This window comes from Larimichthys crocea, chromosome VIII (genome assembly GCF_000972845.2).
Source record: "Larimichthys crocea isolate SSNF chromosome VIII, L_crocea_2.0, whole genome shotgun sequence".
Lineage (NCBI taxonomy): Eukaryota > Metazoa > Chordata > Actinopteri > Sciaenidae > Larimichthys > Larimichthys crocea.
The window spans coordinates 11,441,866-11,467,540 of NC_040018.1; the positions used below are offsets into that span (position 1 = coordinate 11,441,866).

The 25,675-nt window shown below is 41.3% G+C and overlaps 1 protein-coding gene across 2 annotated transcripts in view; it reads right to left on the reverse strand.

The window, feature by feature from the left end:
- The window catches only part of fam189a1 (family with sequence similarity 189 member A1), an 84,927-nt gene extending 60,641 nt beyond the window's left edge, over positions 1-24,286 (reverse strand). Inside the window, exon 1 of one of the 2 annotated variants that reach the window (XM_019260713.2) lies at positions 23,309-24,286. In XM_019260713.2, the coding sequence (XP_019116258.1) occupies positions 23,309-23,560 (252 nt within the window). In that variant the 5' untranslated portion in view covers positions 23,561-24,286. The remainder of the gene's footprint in view (positions 1-23,308) is intronic. The other variant, XM_010731436.3, reaches the window with a different exon arrangement.
- Between the last annotated feature and the right edge of the window lie 1,389 nt (positions 24,287-25,675).

Consider the following 25,675-nt stretch of genomic DNA (forward strand, 5'->3'; position numbering starts at 1 on the left):
TGTAAATGATTACAGCCGCAAGGTTCACTCACCGCCGTCTAATTTCTCAAAAACCCACACACACACTCACACTGTGATTGATCACCCTGAATCACAGATGTATACTCCAGGACTTGTCTCAAGCGCATTGAACCTGGTTCACTATCTGATTGTCAGCAGCCATGATTTGAAAGACATTCATCTGGTTGACACTTAAAAGGACGGCCAGTGGGTTTCAGATGTTTCTATCTCTGGCACAATATTCCCACTACAGAGAAAACACATCTAAATACTGATGATTGTACTGAAGTGAGGCAGCTGGCATCCGTTGGTTTTGTACATGATTAAAGCTGCAGGCTTTACTGCCACTGTGCCTGTGCTTTAATCAGTTAACCAGGCCTTTATGAGCACACATGTGTGGCGCGTTTGTTACACTACATAAAAACAGGAAAATAAACCCTGGGCAAAGTAATCTTTAGGTGTCAGACTCTAACCTCGCGTTTACATCATCATAGTAACCTCATGCTCATGATATATCTGAGCCTGCTGCGTCATTCCTTTTCTTATTTACAAAACAGCGATTTCATGGCTGTTTAAATATTTTCAGTCTCTTTTTTTACAGAGCCAAAGCAAGCCTGCTGCTGGGTTATGTTCTCCCTTACACATCAGCTGGGTGCCGTGGCCTGGGGTGAAAGCAGTTCATATGATACGACCTTACTCAAAGTTTGAAGAGAGCGGAAGAGACAGGCCGATGCACTCACAAGGATTTTACTGCACAATCTCCTCTCCTCTCCTCTTCAGGAATAAAAGAGAGACCAAGTGATTTAAAGCTCCATGTTTTGAGTATCAAACGTCCACTCCCTGCAGGCTTGAAACAAGGATGTAAAAACTTTATAGTTTCCACCTTTACACAAGACAGAAGCTGTGGTTATCTTAAATTCAAACTCAAGTAGTCTGTAGTTCATTGGATCCAGTGTCCCAGTCTCTCACTCTCTTCAAAGCTCCAAATTTCTGTCCGAAGATTTGCATTTAGCCACATTTATGTTTGTGCAGTCATTGTTGGTTGTGATAATTTCTTGTATATTTAAAAAAAACTGAATAGAAGGAAAGATAGAAAATTATGTAAATGTTTAGTAAATGTTTTAAATGATGAATGCATAGGAAGAGAAAGAAAGAAAGAGGACACACATATATATATATATATATATATATATATATATATATATAAACACACTGTATACACATACTATAATGAAGTTGTGTGCAGCTATATAATCAATATTTGTCAACATTTAGACATTTCCCATAAAGATTCATGTCAATGCTCTTTTTGACAGAACAGACAAATCCTGAAATGCTGTGACAGTTCATGCAACTAATTTCATGAATGTTTTATGACTTCATTACTTCAAATGTGAAAACACACATCATATTTTATTCAAAAAGGGAAATGCCACCAGCAAAAGCTAAAAAACAATATTCATGTTTCACACGTAAAGAAGGAAACTGAAGAATAATGCAAAGAACTCAGTTTATTTACTAATGTAATAAAAACAATCTTAATACATTCATAGAATAGTTATAATTTAAATCCTATTTGTTTGAGTGAGAGAAAAAACCATTAAACCCACAACATGACTCGACCCTGTTATTATAAAGTTATGGAGGATTTGGGAGGATCTTGGGTTTCTGGTTTTGTCCTAAGTGGGAATTTCCAAACCATAAATTGTGATGATTTAAAGTCTGCAGATCTTAATGTGGAATAACTGTCATCTAATTGAACCAAATTTAGTTTTTAAAAAGAGACATTACCCACGCGCTTCATCAAGTGAGTCTGAGCTAACTCTGCACACACAAAATCCAACAAAAATCATTTTGGCGGACAAAAAGATACAAAATAAAAGTTAATCAAAATATTCTCCAGAGTTTTAAACAGCCAACTCTGACTGAGGAGGTTGTGAGATGTCTCCCAAGCTCATTATCAGAATAATTGTACAACAACGCCCAAGAAAAGTACGCTTCACACTAATGAACACACTTAGCTTCATGTGACCGCAGTCGTCCATGCAGCACATTCATCATTTCATCAAAGAGACCATAAACAGATGAGCAATGCTGACTCCCTTCTCATTGAAGATTACTAGTGAGGCCAAGAGCAATTGACAGGAGCACTAATTACACTTTATACATGATTATGCAGTGTTACACAAAGAATGCAAGCCTAGAAACAAAACAGAGTGCAGCTGAAAACCGATGAGAAAATTCACAGTGTAACCTCAGCGCTGTGGTCTGTGACTTCATGTGAGATCACTGCCTCTTAATTATTTCTATATTTAATCCTGTGGGATGTGTAGGTGTGGGTTTGTAAGATATGTAAGAGGAAGTGATGGAAAGAGCATTATCTTAAATGTGCTCTGAGAATAACTGGAATAACGTGTATTTCATTCGTCTGCAAAAGGTCTTAGTTTTACAAAGAAACACATTCCTCTAAAATGCTACTACATCATACAGTATTGCTTTGAGAACACCCTGAAGGCATAATCTTTCTCCAAGTGACGTGATTTATGGTTTCTTCTCAGGGCCAATTTTTATAGAGTTGTAGGAAATAAAAAAACTCACTTTGGCAAACTCTCTATTCTGCTGACATTTGTTTTGCTGGTAAAACTTTCGAATACAGCCCACAAATGAAAGTGTGATTATTCAGTATATACAGCGACAGTGACAAACTTAAGGCCCGTGGGCCTGGAGAAAACGCAGGTTTTTTCATTCATTTGAGTGGCAGTAGTGTGTTTTGGCTGTGGGGTTGCCAAAGAAAATGCAGGGACCTGTGGCGGAGAAGTTGAGCCAGATTCAACCTTTTGACAGACACAACCCGACATCACGCTGCGGCTGCCCATTAGATGCTCCGATCGGTCAAAATGTCACTGGAACTGAAGCTATCCAGGTGGATTCATGGACTAAACTCTGATACTCTGCCTGTTGTGTTCTGGCTTTGTTTATTTCATGTACCAGCTTCTATGTCTGCTCACAATGTACACTGAAAAATAGAGACAGCAAGAAGTTTCCTTTAGTTAGTCTGGATGACAAGTGACCTGCTGACAATTTTCAAGGAAAAATAAATAAACTGATTCTGAGAGTCTTGGATTTTTTTTTGGTTTGTTTTGTTTCTACCAGTTCCTAAATGTTATTCATTCCCCTTGCCATTTACCTGAGAAATTGTATATTAGCCTATCAGTAATCTGTTCAGAAGCGGTAAACACACACCCGACCTGGACAGGGCGGCTACAGCCAAGGCAAATCACTGAAAATATGACACAGATGCCTTATTACAGTGCTAATATGCATATACTGTACTATACTATCTGCTTTCTGCCTTGTAATACACTGGCAGATCACTTTTAAGTGTACGAAGCTTGAATAAAGATTAATTTATTCATTAACTATAAGTCCTTCGTATGTATGCTGTTAAACAAGGTGCCTCATTTTTCACTGTAATTAAAGTGTAGTTACTGGATACGCAGACTATAAAATATTATTCTTTTATTGTACTTATTCCCTTGGACCCGGTAAACTGGTAAATATGGTAAGTGTTTCATTTGGACCACAGTCAGTATGTTTACACTGTAATTTGTAGGATGTAATCTAATCTGTACTATTTACAGCTACTCCTGATGAGAAATGATGATACTATTTCCTCCATCTCTCTGTCCCAGTTAGTTAGATTAGTTGGTTTGTTTGTTGTTGATGCAGCTCTGTGCTTCATGTGGAGTCAGCATTTCATTCCACGGCTGGGCTCTGTGCAGTTCTGCTTTGTTTGCCTCCTCGTTTTTTAATTTCACGGCTGTATGATTAACTTTCAGAGGCATTTCTGCACCAAATAATTTCTGTCCCACCACAATGTTGTCTGGAAAACACCTGAATAAAGCATTACTGAGCACGTACAGTAAATGTCACCTGACTTGCGCACATACTCTGCATTCAGGAGGAGTTTAATTGTGTCCTTTGTGTTCACACTTTCCTGCTAATGGAAAGAAAAACCATTTGGCTACAGCCACACTGGTGATAAAATGTCTCCCACCTAAAGGAACTCCCAATGAGACACATTTCACCAAAACACATTTTCGTTGTATTCCTGCTGCTCTGAATTATGAATTGTATGTCACTAACATCTAGTCTGTAACAACTGAATGCACAAATGAGCACACTTATAAATATTAATGAGCATTTTCACCCACACACTTATCATTAGGATATGAAAATAATTAGTAAAAAATCAAGTGAGGATGCCCTCTACTTATTAGGTGTTCTAAACCTTTAGAATATAAAAAAATGCAAAGTGTTTTATGATATTTTTTTTACAGGGTCCCTTATAGGGTGTGTGCTGTAGACTGATCCATAAGCATCAATTCAAACACCCACTCACAGCACAGAGAGAACGGAGCACTGTGCAATGGACCAACACGAAACCTAAAACCCCTCAATTTATCAAAGTGGCCCCACAAATCAATGTGGATTACTTTGGGAGAAAGCATTGCTCATGTGGCAGTGCATTTCCATTACCACACAACAATATTGGCCTTTTGGGAGGCTGCGGTAATTTTGTCTATTGATCAAATCACAGCCAAAGATCAGATAACCGTGTCTTAGTTTAGGCAATAACTCAAATGTGGAGAAAAGGCAAAACAATCATCTCTGTGTGGGTAATAACATATACTGTATATATATACACACACACACACACACTCTGCACAAACGGACCCTGATCACACAATCACATCACCACAGAGGTCAGCGCAGACTCAGGTAACATATTGTCAAATAATAAAGGGATTATCCCTGTAATCCAAATGGTGAACACCTCCACCACAGCAGTGGGTGTGACCTTGTCTGATGTCAGTGCCGCCTCCACTCTGCAGTGATGAGAAAACTTCAAACCATCTGTGAATTCTGATAAGCATGGTAATTTGAAATATGTACAGTATAAGCCTTAAAGGAATAGTCTGACATTTTATTAAATATGTTTATTCACTTGCTGGCTAGATGAGAAGATTGATGCCACTCTTGTATCTGTCTGTTCAGCATAAAGGTGCAGCCAAGCAGCTGGTGAGCTTAGCCTAGCACACAGACTGGAAACAAGAAGAAACAGCCAGACCGGCTCTGTTGGAAAGTCATAAAATCCACCTCTAAGCACCTTTAAAGCACACTGATTAACAACATTTAACATTTGTTTAATGATAAAGAGAGGAATTGATGTAGCCCCTGGGTAATTTAATCTGTCCCTAAATATCCTTTAACCAGTTTTTCTTTTCCAACATAACATTCAACATTCAAACCAACATTCATAACATTCAAATTTGTGCAGTTCTGAATAAATATGTTGCCATGATCCCATGTCTCCATCCATGTGGGTGTCATGTCTGACTGTGTGAGTGGACACAGGTGTGCAGAGCACCTCAACTCAGTCATCAAGACCTCTTTGAGTACTCTACTTCCACTCTGCTGGGTCATAGCGTCAGTCTACACTTCAAACACTTTTCATGTATTTTCAGTTCTTCCCCTTGCTGAACCCTGTCCTCAGTTTCCCTCACAGTCCCGTCTGCTCTGGTTACAGCCTCAGTCCCCAGCCACTTGTCTCGTCTCATATCCCTGCTTCCTTGCCCTGGATCCCAGCTTCCAGCTCAACCCTCACCCCCATGTTTCCAGCTACCAGACCAAGCTTCCCCCACTACTGCATACCTTTTCCCTGCCTTCACATGAATACCTAATTTCTCTTCAATCCCTGTCTCCTGGACTGCCTCTGTAAAGTGCTTGTTTGCAGTTTCCTTGGTGAGGATGTGGTGTAGAGTACAACTACTGCTTATTATTATTATTATTATATTTAATTGGTTATGAGTAATGTCACTTTTCCTGTGTTATGATTGGCTATAGACTGTGAGGAGTTTGTGAGCTGAGAAAGCGTCTGGTATCGCTGAGATGAGATCAGGACAAAACAGAAAACAAAGATGAGAAATGTAGTGACTGCAAACCAGTCAAGAGCAGGGTTATGGACTGTGAGTAGGTCAGTAATATTAAAGGTCAACACAGTGGCATAGTTATAGTAGTAATCAGCGCTGGTCCTGGCCACATATGCGCCCTGGTATATATTAGTTTAATGTTTTATGAAAAGTCACTAGATTGCTATTTGCCTTATGTATTTATTTTAGCACAAATCTTTATTTCCTTAATGTCATTTCCTTAGGTTTATTTGTAGAGTGTTCTATGAGTCTGACTGGATATTAAGTAAATTTTAAACTACACCCTAAAAACAGAAATAAGGATTTAAGGTATTCAATTGGGAAGTGAGTTTACAAGCCTAGAAACCATCTGTATTAAAGAGTATTATTGCTATGACTTCATCATTTTACATTTATAGTGATGAACATTTAAATGCCTGGATGAACATGTTTTTTTATGTCACATTTTCTTTACTACAGATGAAAACATTTCTACCGTCCTAAACAGATGATCAAGTCTCTCCTGGCCTGTGAACATTAATCCAGTGTTAACCACATTAAACCTCACAGTCATATCGAGTATGCACTACTCAAATATTCTCCACCTTGATATTTCATTCCCTAATACAAACACCACAGACTTCTCTGTGTTAAACTCGATTACAACTCAGGAAGAGTAGTCCTTGTGAAACCGCAGCGCAGCCTTGGATGAAACACAAGTCGATGACATGAAGAGAATCGATGCACTGAGCAATCCGCTGCTCTTAATTTAGACCCCTCAGACTGAGGCTGGGTGGAAACAAAAAGGTGGGCTTGTTGCTCACTGGAGAGCAAATTTCAAATGTTGCTCAAGAGAAACAGACAGCTACTGGGAATAAAAGAAAAAAAAAACACTGCTGTGGTGTTTGTGGATGTACGGACATCATCTGACCTTGGAAAGTGACACAGCGGGGAGTGTGAAAGCCAGACACACACTGTGAGGTGGGGATACTAATAATGGGGGTCCTGTCAACACCTCTTACACCTCTTCTGTTATTCATCTCACACATTAACACACATTTGCTCCTCTCCACTTAAAAATCAGTTACAGTTTCAATGAGGAATAATTACGATGGATGTGGCCACAACGTGGAATAAAAAAGGGTCAGTCCGGCCTGTCTGTCACTGTCACTTTTCTTTCTTGTGCTGCTAAAAACACACTTTGTAACCTTTATATTCCAGGGATGGTGGTAAGAGGAAAAATTACCAGTATCAAACAGGCGACGCAGAAACCTGTGAAACACACAGAACGTGCGTAAACACACCATGCAGTGACAATAAGCTAAGACCTGTGATATTTATCTGCTGAACAAAGCCCGGTGTGTTGCTGTGCACAAGTTGTGTTGTGTAATTTGTCCTATTTGAGGAACACTGCAGTTCTGCACAGACAGATCCCAGATAAATGTGCTTTGACTAGTTGGATATTCTTGGTTTTAGTAAAATACAATATTTTAATCCCATGCAATATGATTAAATATTGGAAAAGCGCCAATCAGGGAAGGTGAAATAATCAAACTCTTTCACCACATTCTTTAGGTGATAATTACAAGCAACCACTTCGGACATATTATTCACATCAAGTGCCAAGAAACCATTAGCAAAATGGCTGCTAAGCAACCATCACTGACAGTTATATCTAAATAAAATCCAATATAAACACTAATACAATCAATTCATCTAATTTAAAAAGAACTGTGCCGTTTGCAGTTGCTTTCTCTTGTTAACAAACTGCTGCTACGCCTATTTAACACAGGCTTTGTAAATGATGATAATGATAATGTGTGAACACAAAGTTGAGATAACGGGAGATTTTCCTGTCGTATCCTGCTGATGTGGAGGAAAACCCTCAGCTGGGTCAGATTTCTTCTGGTCTACACAGCACACCCTGCTTAATTCTTCTTCATTAAAAACACTTTAGTCCAGTTGAGTTAAATGCAACATAAATTTACTGTAACTCAAAAAAAGATCAGAGTGCAAACATGCCGAGTGATCTGTGGAGAAACTGACTTCCTCTCACAGCACATTCTCTTTTATGCCATTTCATATTCTCCTCCTATTGTGGAGCATGGCTATGATTCCCCTCCTATCACACCCACCTTTGATCTCACCCCCAACTTTATACACCATTACTTCTGCTTTCAGGTGGTTTTGGGTGCTCTCCAGCCATTTTCTGTTTAATGGTGTCAACCTGACCTTCTTCAAGGGAGTTTTCTGCAACTCTTTGAACACAGCGGTGTCTGGATTTCTCAGTCATGGCCTTGCATGTTCCAATTAAAAAAGCACACTCTCCGTTCTCTGACACCATTGTTTCTGTGCTACCACTTCTAAAAATAGAAATCATCTTTAATGCATAAGTATATGTTTATTACGTCCATATTATATCGATTATACAGATTATAATCCATGCAAGTGATTGGTTATACATTGCCTGTTATATCCCACATTCATACTGCATGAAGGGAGCATTATTCGAAAAATAGTACACATATAATTTTGACACAGATTCACAATATCTAAATCCATGCACCTTAAAAAAAGTTACCAACTTGAACTAGTTCTGATTGAAGGCCGCGGCTGGTGTAACGTTGCAGGGGGTTCGGTCCCCAGCAGTGGTTTTTCCAGCCTCATCAAACACAATTATCCGTTCACCGGTGAAGTGAACGAGTCCTTGTTGCAGCACTAGTGACTCAGTCTGCTTCCGTCTACACCCTCCCCGAGACAGGTAGTGGGAGTTTGTAGCAACACTGCAGTGCAGACAGATGTGATCAAATTAAGATGTGGAACATGCTCAATTCTTACTGAGGCTTTATTGTGATGAAACTGTTTGTAGATCCGTTTTGCAGGACCGTACTGCTCATGTTTAAGCCACTTCACCAACGACATGTTTCGACACTCAAAGGTTCAACTCTGCTCTGCCTTTTTCCTGACACTGTGACATTTTGATCACTTCCTCACTCGTCATGTTTCAAAGGGCTGCTGCCCCTCCATGTTTGAAACCCACGGCTCCTCTGTTGTTTTATAACTCCAACTGTTCAAAGACATCGACCACGTCATCCCCACATATACAGACCCTGACATGCTCTGAGGTCTCCTTTCATGTGTTCTGATCAACCCAATCCTGTTCACAACCAGATGAGCTACAATCTGTGTGATGTAATTATTTCCATATTATCTGCTAATAACAACATGAGTGTAGATAAGACAGACAAACATGTCCTGCCATGCTCCACGTTGGGAGCCGAACACAAGCTTAAATCTCAGGCATCAAAGGCATCGCTTCTTCTTGTTATTCACCACTAAATTAACAGTAGCACTACTTCCTGCACTGGCACTCAACAATGACTAGATGTAAATCACGCTCTGCAGAATCATCCAGTGTGAACGTAAATCCTGGCACACTTCTAACAAGATGTCACTCATTTCGATCATGTTGCTGGGGGCAACCAACAAGTACCTCCCTGACATCACTAGTGAATAAGCTGTATAGGAGGAGCATGAGCAGAAAGAAACAGACATGACAGTGAGAAGAGTGAGTCATAGGAAGAAAAAAAAAAAAGCATCTCCAAAGATGGTACAGAATACAGACATGGCCTCACACTTATTATCCTGCCCAGGATCTGCAGAAAGTACAGGAGCTCCATGCACACAAACACATGTATAAACTAGACTTGTCAAAACACGTTTTTTTTTGTTTTTTTGTTCTCCAGTGCCAACTAATGAGAAGGATACAGAGGCATGAGGCACAGCCAGACTCATTACTCCTCAGAAACACGTCTGTAATTGACTTGAAGCAAAACATTTCACTCTGCCTCCTCCTCCTTCTTCTAACAGAAGTCACTCTTCTCTAAACCCTGTTCTTCCTTTGCCGTCATGTTACTCGTTCTCTCTCGCTTTCTCACAGCCGGTCTGTCATCTTCATGTGCTACATGCTCTCTCTCCCCCTTAAAGCTCATTTCAGCAGGCGAGAGAGGACCCACCCCCCTGATTCCCTGACCTCCACCAAATGATGCAGGCTGGCAACAAGCCATAGTAACGGTCCCCGGCTACCATAGTAACCAACCTTGATGAGGTCCTAATCAAAATAGACATTGAATAACAATAAAGCTTCTATTCTCGCAATTATAGATTAACTGTCATCATATCGAGATGCTTCCATTTCAATTCTGGGCCAGAAGCTCACTTTCCTGGAGGACTACAGTGTGTTGCGGGTTTTCTGCGGGCTGTACAGAAGCAAGCGTGATGAGGAATCTTGAGCGGATTTATATAAAGCTGGTGGTTCGCACAGTGTCATGAAGCAACAAGTGATTTTCGAGGTGTGAGCCTTCTGTCTGATTGTCGTTGACCAATTTTCTTATTTTCTGTGATAAATGTTTCAAACTCTTTGGTGAAGACACTTATTTTATTACGACACCTACTGAAATATCTCTAGGTGCTGCAAGATGGAAAAATTATTTTTAAGTCTGCAACAGTTATATATATAATAGTAAAGTCACACTAAAGAAGAAAACTTTAAAAACAAAAATATAGTATATGTCTAAAATGTTTTTCGATTTTTATCTGCAGAAACCTACAGAAAATTACAAAATTACAAAATGAGACATTATGTACTAATTATGAAACATACACTGCATGCTTTGATGCATGGACACAATAGTAACTAACAATTATATCTAATTATCATTATTCTGTTGATTCTTAATGAACTGTCCAATGCGGTGCCTTCACATTATTTGTTTTGCCTGACAGAGACAGTTCACAATGATTTCAAACAGAAAAAAGCAGCAAATCATCACAATGGAGGAGCGGGAATTAGAGAATGATTAATTGATTATCAGAGTAGTTGCTTATTAATTCTGTCGATAAGCTTATCTTTTCAGCTCTGAAACACACATATGCACACATCATGCAGGAGGCTCCTTGGCTTGGCCTTACAAATCACAGTGGGGGGTATTGATCAGTGCAAAAAGCTTATATCCAGCATATTTTTAGATTTTGCACTGCAGCACTGTGGGAGTGATGGAGACCTGAGTACCTAATAAAGAAGAAAGTATTTGCTGATGTGGCTTTTGACAAAATCCAATACAAAAGATGAAACCAGACAGAAAGAGGAAAATATGAAATATAAAATCAGGACAAGACATGCCCACAGATGTTGAGAAGAGAAATGAGACACAAGACATGTAGTGTGTATATTTTAGGCTGAAATGGATTCTTCGGTTTGCCTGCTAAGGTTGTCAACCCAAAAACATTTCGTGCTCCTATGACAGACATGTGCACGCTCCTGAAATCTAAAAGTTAAATCCCACAGGCACTCAGACTCTTGGAGCCACAGCTGAAACACGGATCCTACTGAGATGTAACCTCGAGGGACAGAAGCAGGCAGCGAGTCGGATCAAAAAGAGTGTCGATTATGAGAGGGTGGGTGGGGGATGAGGCATGCTACCCAAGCTGAATTGATGCCAAAAGAAACACTCTGGAGCTGGAGAGGAAAAGGAGGGAGCTGGAATATCAACCTGAGGGAGGAGCTGATGGCTTGGAGGGGTGCCTCAGCAAACACCCACAGATTCCCATCATCCCCTGCAGCACCAGATTGAAATCAGCAGCAATGTCCCTGTTTATTTTGCATGAACCCCTTCCTCTTTTTCTCTCAAAGTAGATTTTTAAAAACCCAAACAGCAAAAAAAGAAAAAGAAAAATCAACTTGTGTTCAGAAAGAAAAAAAAAACTCCCACAATCCACTCCAGCCCCAGGGCAGTTTGAAATAAATGAGAGTTTAGTTCTGTTCCCCTCAGCAAAAAACAGTGGGCAAAAAAAAAAAAAAGATTTTTTCTCTCCACCAAAATCTGCAGCGTCATTCCGGTGCAGACAGCAAATACAGACACAGAAAGGTGTGAAAACGAAATGAGGACAGAATCTCATTTAGAGATCCACAATTTCTCTATCTAAAGAGGCAGTAAAGCCATTACTGTTACTTATCTAATGATTATAAAGAAGAACTACAACAACTGAGGCAGAAAGAGGGACTCAGTCAAAGTGAAGGTGAAGTTAAGAAGCAGAAAGATGAACCTCAGCTCAGAGAGAGAGAGAATATTATTCCCTCCTGTCTTTTCTGGAGGCTTTCGCTCTTATTAAACTCCCACCGAGGCTCCTCTAAAAGACAGGTGTGTTAGACTGTCAGATCAATCAGTCCTCCACTTTGTTCTCTGCTTCTGTCTTTTTTTCTTCTGTCTCTCGTGCTCATGCGAGGACATGCATATACACAAGTCCTTGGAAAACATCGAAAGATTAACCGTTTGGCTCGTCTCGCCTCGTCCCATCTGTATTGATGAGACAACGGGAGCAGCAGGAAACCACGAGGAAATGCATCACGCAGGCGATTACCAGTGAAAAATGACTTTAAGATTATGCTGCCAGACTCTGCCAGGAGGACACCATGGTGGCTACATTACAGGTGACAAATCTGATCACTGTTATACATTGAATGATTGTGTATGTGTGTGTGTGTGTGTGTGGTGACCCTTTGTACACTATTAACTGCTGTTAAAGGTTTGACCTTCGACCTGGAAAATTTATCACTGAGGCTCATTCATCCAAACAGACCGATTTCATCCTCCTCCCTCATCCTTTCATCCTTGTTACTCACCTCCAACGTGAAATTGGTGTATTTTTTCCTAATACTGTGCTGTTCTCATTGTATTTCAGATGATACTGAGAGTCTGGATGTAGCCTCCAGATTAGCAGCTCTTCCACTAGCTTCTTTGATTCAATGAAATGTCTCATTTTGTCTCATTTTTTTCATCTGATTTCCTAAAAAAAGTGACACGTTCTTGGTGTTTAAGGCCTCAGTGCGCTTTGTTTCTACTTTAATATCAACCAAAGCTCTCTTTCAAACATTTTAAAGCCAAAAAAGCATCTGCGCCACTCGCCTCTCTCCGTCCTGCCATTGCTTATGTTATGTTTAAAGATTAACAAATCCATTCTCACAGCTCCAGCAACTCAAAGTCTGTTTAAACTGTGAACTTTTCAATCAGTCTTTGCTGAAAACTTAAGAAACTGAAATATCAAATACATAACAATATTACATCCTGCTGGGCTGCGGATTTGTTTGTCAATGTGATTTTGAAGTTCAGCTCTCTATTTCAAATGTGTTTTTCTGTACACAGACTAAAAGTTACATTCTTCTAATGCTGAAAAAGCAAGCAGTGTTTATATGAGAGCTAAAAATCCTCTCTCCATCTGTCTTTAGGCTCTTGAGCCATCTTTCTTTGCACCTGATTAACCTCAGATTTCGGGAACATTGGTCGGCTACTTTCTGGGGGAGTGGGAGACAAATATAAATATAAATATATAAAATAGATGTTGTTGTGTGCGCTCTCTTCTTCCCCTGCTTCCTTTTACAGAGTCGATAAACATCTCTGTGGGCTGCCTTCAAACAGATAAAGTTGGTACTGTCTATGATCAACCTTCATGTATACTTTAGCTCCACATGGAAACACAAGCACACATTCACGTCCTCCTGCCCTGCCCTCCCACATGTGTACACAGATAAAAGCACCATCCAACACAACACGGTGGCTAATCATAGAACAAAAGGAGGCTCCAGTCAGCAGGCTTTCCCATTGATCAGCTACAGAAGGCAGAGGGGAGGGACGGCTGTCGGCTTTGTTGAACCAGGAAGAAGTCACAGCTCAATAACAGGTAGAGGAAAGAAGTCAAACACATCAACAAAGCTCCGTCTGTCTGTCTGATATGAGACTTTAACACTGATGATGGCCTGTTGCAGCACGCCACTGAAAAGCTCTTTATTTTTTTTGAAAAACAATCTCCACAGATTAAAGCCAGGAAGAGGAAGCAGGTGTCTGTCCCCTCACTGGAAAACAAAACTTCTCATTCAATCCAAATAAAAGATGAGCCTGCTTCATAAATCTTCTCTTTCTTGTCGGATTTGACAGGAACACAATAGCAGAATACATGTAAACACAGGTGTTGTACAGTTGCAGCACCCTGTGACACCCTCATCTGATAAACCAACAACAGGACGACTGAATCTCATGACAGGCATTCGCCTCTGGTCATTTTCTGTCTCCCTCGCTGCTCTGTTTCTCTTCGTTCTGGTTTTCCCCCCTCTGCCAGCTCAATTCAACCCTGTTGGCCTTTTCTATTCAACAGTCTGCAGGCAGACCTCCTGGCGGCCGGGTCGAGGCTGTTTCTAAAGAAGTGCAGCATCAAGCATTCTGTCAGACACATCCCGAACTGTGGGTCAGGCTAAAATAAAGACACACTACAAAAAAGAGCAGGCAGGGGACAGAAAAGGTGGATTATGAGAGAGATCTGTGACATATGCATAAACATATACAGTATATCATGCAATGAACTTTTTTTTTTTCCACAAACACATGACCGCCACCCAGTTCAGGCCTCAAAAAGGTCCAGTAAAAATAAACCCAGTAAATCCAACAGCTTTCATCATACATCAACCAGCTTCACTCTTCAAACATCAAAATGATGCATAATGGAGGCCGTTTGTGTTTTGGATGTGCAGGCGTTTGGGTGTGTGCGCGCACACATGAAAGTGTCTGTGAATACAAAGAGGGCGGACACGCAGAGATGTTATGTGTGTGAGCATATCTGTGAGCACAGATATGTGTTTGATCATTCTGGGATATTTATGATCTCCTTCAGACACGTTTTAAGACACAGAAATACTGGAATTATAATTTGTGTCTTCATAAACACGTCATTTGTTACGTTAACGTTCTATCCTTCATCTACTTCAAAATACAGAATCTATAGGCAAATGATGTTAATCAAAACAAGTCAGTCCTGAGGCCTTTCATTTGGTCGTTCTTTATTTTTCATTTTAAATTCCTCCATCCATTTCCTCCTCTGTCACTTCATCTCTGCCATGATGTCTGTAGAGACAGGTGAGCCTAGTTCTGCTGCCCATTTGCCTGAAATCCTCCTGTGCCAATGCTGTCCTAACACTGAGGTGTCACAGCGCTGACACTCTGGTGTTCTGACCTCAAAGTCTAAGCTAACTAACTAGACTCTGTAGATCACTTTGAGTTGAGGCAGAGCAGCCCAAAGATATCAGACGGAAAACCAGGAAACAATTTATCCATGAAATATGAAACATTTTCACCAAAACCAGTGAAATAGTTGGAGAAAGTTACATAGTGCAAGAAGGAATGAAAAACATGCACACACAGCTCATACAATGCTACAGTTTCCAAACAACCCTGAACACCTCATTTTGATTAGCCCTACACTCCTGCAACGTGCTGATGTCAACATGTTACACTCTTCGTCTCATTCAACACGTCTGCGAAGTGTGATGTTAGCAGGTGTTCAGACCAGAATTAGTGTTAAAATAAGCACTGCTCTGCGTTGGTGTGAACATGTTGCTTCAGGTAGTGACAAGAACAGTCATAGCCGGGCCTATTCAATCCTGTACGGTGCAAGACAGGACATAAGAACATCAGAAAGTTGTCATGGCAACAATCATTTAACCATAGCTGGATGAAAAGAATATTATACGGCAGCTATCTTTATCATCGATTAGTCATTCAGGTACATTTCCTGCCAAAACTTGATGGGTTCAGCTCCTAAAATGTGGGAATTTGCCACTTTTTATGATAGTAAAATTAAAACTTGGAGGTTCTGGACTAATGTATTTAACAATGTCACCTTGTGCTCCATCATAATGAGCAAACCAAACAATGAATCGAGACATTAAGAGAGTTGCAGCCCTGATATCACGTGATAAACAACAGAACTACATTCTTGTGCACCGATTTGGTTGACCACCACAGGTCTCTGCAAGGTCAGCTGTTCTGGATTGTTGAACTGAGAAGCTGCATGTACTAACACATGACTATAATTAGTGTGAACACGGTCTCAGTGTGGTGCTGTGTTTTTTTCTTTTCTTTTGACATATCTTCAACATACATACAACCCCAACATTCATCTTTTGTCTTCTACATTTCACTGATGACTGCTTTGTCAGCCAAGCACAGTACAATGCTTCTTTGCAAGACTTCTTTTTGCTTCATTAGGTATGGGTAGCTAGCAAAGAGAGGGGAAAAAAGGAAGGGGGCGGCATGTAACAAAGGGACTTTGTTAACAAATATAACAAAGGTTTTAACACAGCACAGACAGAAGAAGCTCAGATCATCTTGTTCTTAGTGTTGAACATGGATCACGAAACAACCCACAAATATCAGACGAGTGGATGGAGGACTAAGATGAGGCCGAAAGTCTGGATTCATCTCCAGTGTGCAACAGCAAAGACTACAGAGACAGGGAATTAAGTGAAGTTGACAGGTTGAAATATTAGAGCCTCGCACAAACACTGTGTACTGTATGTGTGTGTCATGTGTGTTTGATGAAGTGGCAGCAAGGACAAACTGTTCTCTTCACTATTATGGTGTCCACTGGTAGCACTGGAGTGGGAGGGTGGATGCACTGGAGGGTCCTCAGAGTAATAAGTAGCAGCAGGCTGAGTGCCTACTTACTTATTATGGAAAGGTGCAGCAGGAAAGTGAATTACAACTGTTCAGCGACACCTCGGGATGGACTGAGCGCTAAAACTGCATGACATCATCATACCACATGACTGCTTTACAAACAGGAGTGAGGTCACTGCTGAGATGTTAGACGTTAGACCAAGAGGTCAAGTAAAAGTGAAGGTAAACACCCGTCTGATGATTGATGGAATCCTTCTAATTAGCTGATCAATATAAGATTTAAGACAGGCCGTGAGTCCAGCCAAGAGTGGCCTGGTCTGAGAGCATGTGTGCTGAACACACTGTCCATTTAAATTAAATTGACAAGATGAGTAAAGCAGCTGAGGAGCCCAAGCCTCTATTGACAGCAGGGAAAAAATGGCTGCATCAAAACAAGCCCAGGGGAGAGTCATTTGTTGCTGGATGGTCATCGAATCTTAAGATAGTACGGCTGCTGGACAACCCTGTGATGCTGTTATGTCATGTACAGTTGTGACTTAAACACTCTGATAAACCAATAGTAAGATGAAAACAGCTTTCTCACTGACCACAGCATTGTTACTTACTCATTGTTCAAGACTTCAACAACATTTCAACACTGTGAGAAGCGCAAACTGGGTAAATAAAACCAAAACTATTGCATGCAACCTCCGTGGCTTTGAAATTAAACCTTTGGCACTTTCAAAAACTGCAGTTCCCCAAATGGCCACTTGAGTCTGGCTGCAAACGTGAGTCTTCCTTAGCTCCCATGTTAAAATGTCCAACCTCAGAGCAGAAATAAACATGTTTACAGCCCTCTGTTCATGATAACTGTACTGAGTCAGATTTTTAATATACAGTCGTCCCTCACTATAACGCGGTTCAGTTTTCGGACTCGCTGTTTCGCGGATTTTTTCAGTGTAATTTTGCATGCTTTTTTTTTACAGCGTACTGTACAGTATGAACGCGCATTGTGTTCTGCGTCCTGATTAACTAAGGGAGTACTGTACAAAATGCGTGTAAAAAGGTGTATAAAAGTGTGTGGTTAGGGGTTTTACGGCCTTAAAACGTATAATAATTGTAAAACTTACTTCACGGATTTCGTTTATTGCGGGTTATTGCGATAAACGAGGGACCACTGTAACCCCTTAAAATTATATTACAGGGCCAGTGTATAAGATTTAGGACTATTGGCAGGAGTTGAATATAATATTTATTTGTGTGTAATCATCTTAAAATAAGAATCATTGTGTTTTCATGGCCCTCTATATCTACACAGACCGTTTTTCTACAGTAGCCCTGAACAGACAAACCAAACTCTGGCTCTACACAATTAAGAGCGTGACTACTTTGATTGACAGGTGGATAGTGGTGTGTCGGTCTTGAACGTATCGTTCAATATGAACTAATCTTTTATATGAGTAATGAGTAGTCTCAGTGAATGATTTGTTCATTTTGATGCAGTACGTTCCCTCGCCACAAGGCAGCTGCATGGCCGCTCGGGCTGTGTGACATGCAGTACACGCAGCAGTTTGTTAGTTCAATTTACCGTCTGAGAGTAAGTGACCAGAGTTGTTTAAAAGACTTCCCAACACTACAGGTGGATGCCGATACAGCTTGTTTGAGGAACCAGGTTTTATTCAGCTTACCTCAGCACCACCCACGCTCCATTTTGTGTCCATTTTTGGGCACATTTTTGCCAAGACCGGAGCCACCACTCTGAGCTACACAAAGGCTCTTAAGAAACCCATGTGCAACATCACAAAGCATCATGAGTGACACCAATTAACTCATTGAAACTGAAATGTATTCAAGCTAAATAATACAGTGCTTCACAACCTGAAAGTATGGCTCATAATGGTGTTTTTGTAAAACCATACAAAATGAAAAGCTTGACATTTGCTTGGCATTGTGGTGGAAGCATTGATTTTCACTACTGTACCGACTGAATGTAACTTCTCTCTTCACTTTGATGTTAAAAGCGAGAACTGTTTTGTATGAACAGTGCCTCAGTACTCCTGACAACAATTACATCTGTGTACTTTGAATTCAACACATAAGAATTGATGATGATGCAGACCACACTTTGAAGTACGAGCGTACACGTGTATGGTGTGTGCCTGTATCTTAAGACCTGTTGCCAGGATACTATCTAAGCCTAATAACCCAGTTAATTAATGATGATGCACACTCCCTTGCTGCAGAAAAATCAGAACCCAGCAGCATCTAAACAATCAAATCAAAATTTTCACCTCTTTGTCTTCATCTACTACAGCTGCTCTCCTCATATTCCTCACCAGTCAAGAAAAAGACAGCAAACGCAAAACCAAAGATTTTCTTGCAACAACCAGATAAGACATGCCTGAAATTTCCACTTTCCACTCAGATAATTTCCTTTAAGAGGTTTAGTAGCACTTTAGAGAGGCAAACTGTTGATCTGTGTTTGCATCATCTCTCTATTTTTTTTATTTTTTTTATTTTTTGGCTTTCCAAACTCAGGAGAGCACAAGACATGAGTGGGTGAGTCAAGCTTCAGGGCAGAAATGCCAAAAAAAATTGCTAGCAGCTCCATGAGGCTGTAATGTTCAGGCATAGCAGGTGTTAACATGCGCATAATGGAGACGCGAAGACGCTGATGTTAAGCAGGTTTACTGGGTCAGGTCAAGATGGTAACCACAGAGTCGTTTCTACATGTTGGAGAGCTTTGTCTCCAGGGCTAAAAAGCCACTGTTACTCAAAGATGACTTATATTTTAACTTTCTTTCCCTAAATATAACCAAACTGTGAAACAAAACTGAAAATAATAAGTAAACTATGTCCAGAAAATGAATGAACTTTGGTTTCATGTAGGACACCAACCACAGTCATGGGTGAAAATCCTGCATGTGATTCATTTATTCACCATAACCACGTCTATATGTAGATTCTGTTGCTATCTATAGCATGTCAGCTCACTTCCTAAAGGCTTTATTGTCTATGACTACAGATATGGTTCAAATGTTGCTGTTAACTGTAACATAATGTTCGGCATTTTAGTTTAGCATGTTGGCATGCTGATTAGCACTAACAGCTAAAGTGAATGGGAATCCAAGAGGGTTTTCCATGGATCAAAAATAATTGTCAGAATGTCCAAACTGTGACCTACTGGTGGCGCTAAATGCAAAGTGAGGGGCACACCAAAGTCAGCAGGGTTCATCCACTGGGGAGCACGATTTGTTGTGTGCATGGCAATTCTTCAGTAGCTGTTAAATATTTTGACCTGGAACAAAGTAGAGACTCAACCAAGTGACAGACAGACATCCCCAACGCCGCGAGCGAAGCTATAAATCAAGCTGTTTTTAATTTACCTCCAACATGGACCTTTACCATCTACATACACACATGCAAATACAAACACACTGGGAGCCTCCCAATATGCCCCCAATATAACAAACCCCTACAAAACACTTGGAGCCTGCTATTCACAGACACACCTACACACACACACACACACTCGAGCAGATTAGTGCAGAATTTGCTGACGGGTGATTCTGGAAATGCTGCCTCACAAACACCAAGAATAACATCTTAAGCCATCTTTGTTATGGCTCAGTCTGTAGATTTGGGATGTTGCAGTGTTACTTTTCGTACACAAAATCCACATTCATCTTCTACCACACAACCAGGAGAGAGGGGGAGGGGGAAAAAGTGAAGAAAATCCTCACCGAGAGGAGAGGGGAGATGTGAGACTGATACAGAGAAAAGGAGACAGAAAGCATCAAAATTTGAATGTAATTTTGCAAATGATGCCTGCAATAACTCCAGATTCTGATTTATTAAACACATATTGTGTCCAAGGTGTCGTTATTCTCTGTGACTGAACAAAAGAGGCAGTTTGTGTGTCGCTGTTTGTGTGTTTGGACACTTGGATCAGTTCCGAGTTTAATTCGCGGAGATGCGAGGTGAACGGGGTAATTTGTTCTGCATGTCAGCCGCTGACAGCTGCAGAGGCCCTTTGGCTCACGCGGCCACGCCGTCTCATTTATTGGCCAGAAACACGGCAGGACGGCGTGATTCACAGGTAAACCTGCTGGTAATCTGGACAAACCCAGCAGACTGGAAGCCTCACGCAGTCTGCAGCCAAAGAGTCTGCATGGCTCACCATTATGGCCCTGCATCATCTTTTGTCACCAAAATTTCATCTCCAAGAAGTGACTGCGGCTGGCAGGCTGCTTGTCTGCTCAGATAAAGAGTTACAGCAGGGGTGTGGGATGATTACAAACCTTCGGTTAGGTTCAGGAGTGAGAAAAAGACGAGACATTTGTTGGATTAGTCTCTAATGGCCCGCATGAAACAGGACTGAAGTGAGGATAACACAAAATGGGGAGACAGATCCATTGATATGCACAACACAGAGGTATTTGGGTGTTTACGAGCATGTGTGTGTGTGTGTGTGTGTTTGAGTAGGAAAGACTGTGCTTATCAGTGATGGAAGTAAAGATTCCGCCTTCTCTCGCTGTGACCGTCATGAAATCTAACACTACAGATCCTTAATGACATCCCACAGTGACCACACACACACACACACACACACACACACACACACACACACATAACCATCCACCCACTCACCCACCCACACACAGACACACACACCAACACAAGAGCAGATACGTTGCTGTCGCATTCCTCATTAGCTGAGTTCACCAACATGACAGGAAGCTCGACACAAAGGTTTCAGGGTTCGACACAAACTGTATTCACGCGCGGAGAGAGTCACATTGTCAAGAGGCTGAGAGTTTAGCAGTTTGCTCTTGTCTGCGGGATATCAGAGGGTCATATTAACAATTTAACCCAAATAAGATCTCAGCTTGAACATTGATACACTTGCACTAAAGCATTTGCAGCAGATATTCAGGCTAACAGCCTCCTTTCTAATTCTACACATTCGGCAAATCACCATGAGGGCTATTAACTGCTGACACACACACGCACACACGTCGAGCCAGAGAGAAAGAATAGCCTGCTTCTATGAAATTAGGAATATATTAGCTCTGCACCCCTGTCTTAAATCTATACAAGGCAAGCTTTTGTGTGCAAATACTCTTGTCTTACAAGACTAAATCACAGAACAGAGCTCAAAAATCGTCCCACCCCAACTCATTAAGACCATGTTGATTTGTCTTACACAAACCCGAGCTCCAAGACACAGGCGCTGCTATTATGAGCTGACATTTAATAAGGGATGTAAAACCAGACATGTCTTTTTCCAGCCCACGTCTGACATAAAGGATTTCATTCTGTGAGGATTTAAACTTCACCACTGTTTTCTGCAGTTTATATCTCTGAACTGACATTCACCTCCATCATCAATAATGTGTCTCTGGATGAAGAGCTCAAATTGATTATTTGAGTTTTGGCACAATTGTGGCTGATGGTTCTTTCTGCTGGTTTGTTTTCAGCACCTGACCCAGCACAAGGTTACAGTACTCACTTTCCCATAAACCCTATAAATCTCACTGCTGCCTTACTGTATGTTGGTGAGGCAAAAATGTTTTTATGGATTCATTTATTTCTTATTTCTGCAGTTTAAAGTGTCAGTGCTCGTGTCTCTGCTCAGGTATGTTACCATTAGCTGCACAAACAGGATGGTTAATGCCTCCCTGCAGAAAAACGAGCTGTACGTGGTATTTTGTCTTTTCATGTAACGTTACATGTCAGATGTGACGTTCTCGTCTGACCCCTGCAGCTGTGTTTTTTTGGTGTTATACGTCTACATGGGCTCTGAACTTGTGTATGACACGCTAAATAATTTACCAAACAATAAAATGTGATGTTTCCCTGACTGAGTGAGTGTGTGTGCATGTGTGTGTGTGTGTGTCAGGGCACAAAGATGCATCAGGTTTTGGTGCACAGAGATAACAGAAGGTAAGGTGCAGCACAAAAGGAGGCTGACAGGCCCTGATTTTGTCTAATCAGCTTGAGGCGGTGATCAAGAATGAGCGCTGACCTTTGCTCTCTGACCTCTATGATTACTTACCGTTCCCCTGTAACTATACACTCCCACACATACAGGCCCTAACACATGTCCACTCTCTCGACCCCTCCCTTTCTCTCTCTCTCTCCCACACATACACACACGCACACACACACACATACACATACACAGATGGCCCTTGTGCCACAGACCTCCCCTCACCCCTGCACTCTGCCCCACTGCCTCTATAATTAATGGACTCCGGGTCTCTGGCAGGAAATCAGGGAAGTGTGCATTCATAAATATTTACAGAAACCACCATGAAAATTTCACATGAAGAAAAAAAAAACAACAAAAAAAAAAACACAACATCTCTACGACGATTCTACCAAACACATCTGTGTTGTACACAGAGGATGGAGCACTGTGGAGGATTTCAAATACCCTCCTCCTTCACTCCATCTGTGTGTGTGTGTGTGTGTGTGTGTGTGTGGCATCACATATTACCACAGAGGCTCTGCATCCTTTACAACTAATTGCCAAAGATTCTTTCCTCATAAAAATCCCTAATTTAATATTTTTCATGGCATTAACACATTTTGTCTCTTTACCTGAGACTAAAACCGGAAACATTTTGAACCCCAAATATCAAAATAAGAGTCTACATGCTCTGTCATGATCATGGGATCAGTGTAATGACAGATATTCATATTTTCTGGATTAATATTAATATCATATTTCTCTCCTGTCGCTTTCTCTTCCTCTGTAAGAGATGAAAACTTGCATCCTGACTGATTCCTGCCAGCAGACAGCAGCAGCATTGTGTAATTGTGTAATTGTGTAATTGTTATACTCACAGAGAAACCTGCCCAGAAGGGACATGAGTGCCGGACTCTTGGTGATGTGGTGAGAGCCAGAGCCGCGAAGCTGACGGCCAGGATGAGACTCCCCAGGACCATCTGAGAGACTCCCAGAGCCAGCATGATCCTCGTTCGGGTCCGGTACTCCCTTAGTCGGGACAGGCTGCGGGACAACGACGCGGGGCTCAAGGACCCCGGGCCGACCATGCCGCTGCTGCCGCCGCCGCGGGGCAGCGCGTTCACCGGCATTTGTCACTGAATTGTACGACAAATACAACAGTACCGATGAAGGACAATAACATCCACAAACAGCAGAGTGTTTTCAGGCTGCAGTGAGACTCGAGGTCCGTGTCCGACGCTTCAATTAAGCTTCGGAATGGCTCTAATTAGAGGTGCGCTGCGGCTGAGGAAGGTGAGGAGAGAGCGGACCGGACCAGGCACCAGGTGTTTACTATAACACACACACACACACAAAAAGTGGGAATATTTAAGTCCAAAAAATAAACGGCTGGAGATCTCATCCCAGTGAGTCCATTCCTCAGAAGTCAAAGCGCAGAAAAGGTAAAGACACAGAGACGCACCATCCTGCTGTCAACCAGCTTTGCACCATTGTCATGCTGTCATGTTCGCCCCTGCAGCTCTCCAACAACTCAAAAAGCGACACACGAAGCCTGGAGGAAACGCGTAAAAACCGCCCGCACTCTTCTCAGATTAAACGTCTAAATTGTTCAAACCGCGCTGATATTAGAGGTTGTTTTTTTTTTGTTTTTTTTGGTCGGTGTGTGAATATCCGCAGCTCTGAACGAGCAGCGCTTCTTCTGTGCAGAACAGCCACGACAGGAGGCGCACACTGCGCATTGGAGATGTGCCACTGCGCGCGTCTACATGGCGGCGAGCTGCACGGAGGATGCTTTACTACGATGTGAAGGAGGAGGGAGGGAGGGAGGAGGGATCTTTACTATCAGCCAACATCCCAGGAAAAAACACAACACACACACACACACACACACACACACACACACACACACAACCTGCTCGTGATGTAGAGCTGCATGGAAACGTGGTAGCATCATGAGAAGCGTGTTCGACTACAAAGATGTGTTTGTGTTGGTGAGGGCGCACAGGGATGTGTTCTGCGTTAGGTTTTCAGCATGTAATCAGGATTCCTGCGGTTTTATCTTGAAGAGCAGATGGTTTATTGTTTTCTATAAAACAAAGGTGACGCAGAATGCGTAGATTATCCCGAACGTTGGCTCTGGATCACCTGTCCTTCATGATGTAGGCTACAGGCAGGTAAACACACCTCTGGTGAGGATCCAGCCTAAAGACACGTGCTGCACGTTCCTCTGTCATTAGTGATCATTAGAAAATGTCCGGACAGGTTTGGGGTTGTCTTGACCAACCCTCCCCCATCACAGGTTATGGACATGAGATTTTTTTTCTTTCTTTGAGTTTTATTTAAAGGTCCAGTGTGTAGGATTTAGTGCCATCTAGTGGTTGCAGATTGCAACCCCCTCACCTCACACTCAACTGCTAGTGGCTGGGAAACAGTATTTAAAGCCAGTGTTTAGTTTGTCTGTTCTGGGCTACTGTAAAAATATGGTGGACAACATGGTGGATCTCTGGATAGAGAAGGTTCATTCTAACGTAACAAAAACCTAAGGTTTCTTGTTTTCAGGTGATTATAGAGCCCCCTAAATCTGACACACTGGACCTTCAAAGGATATTTAGAGGCCTGAAGTGGTGAAGTGTCCATTATTAAGGACAGAAAAATCTTTTTAATCATCTGGGAACCCTCTACTTTTATTGTGAAAATATTGCATGGCACAACTATCATTAATGTCCAGGAAAGCTTGTGTAGTTTTCTAAACACATTTCATGAGAAAATTCATTTTTTGTAATAGCAATATTTAGAGAAGTTAAAATATCAAAAAATGTATTTCTATGTTTCATTTAACATATTTAGCTTCTCTGTCATGACTTAAACTAAGAAAACAGAAGTATTTTGATAAGTGTGTCTGTACAGAACAAAATAAAGCTACAGCTGAAGGATTCATCTGTATTTACTGTATCTCTGACCTCATTCAGAGCTCACCTACGCCCCCTGGCTGTGAAACCAGAACCACACAACCAAACAAAACATAAAGCAAATGGAAAATTAACTGATTAGTTTAATTACACTACACTGGTAATATAATCTGCAGGAACTTTGAACATTAACTCAATTTTCATCTTTCATGATGAAGCAAATTGAATATATTTGAGTTATGGATTGCTGGTTGGATAAAAACATGACATTTGAAGACAGCTCTGGCAAATCCTGATGAGCATTTGTCAATATTTTTAAATATTTTATCGATTAAA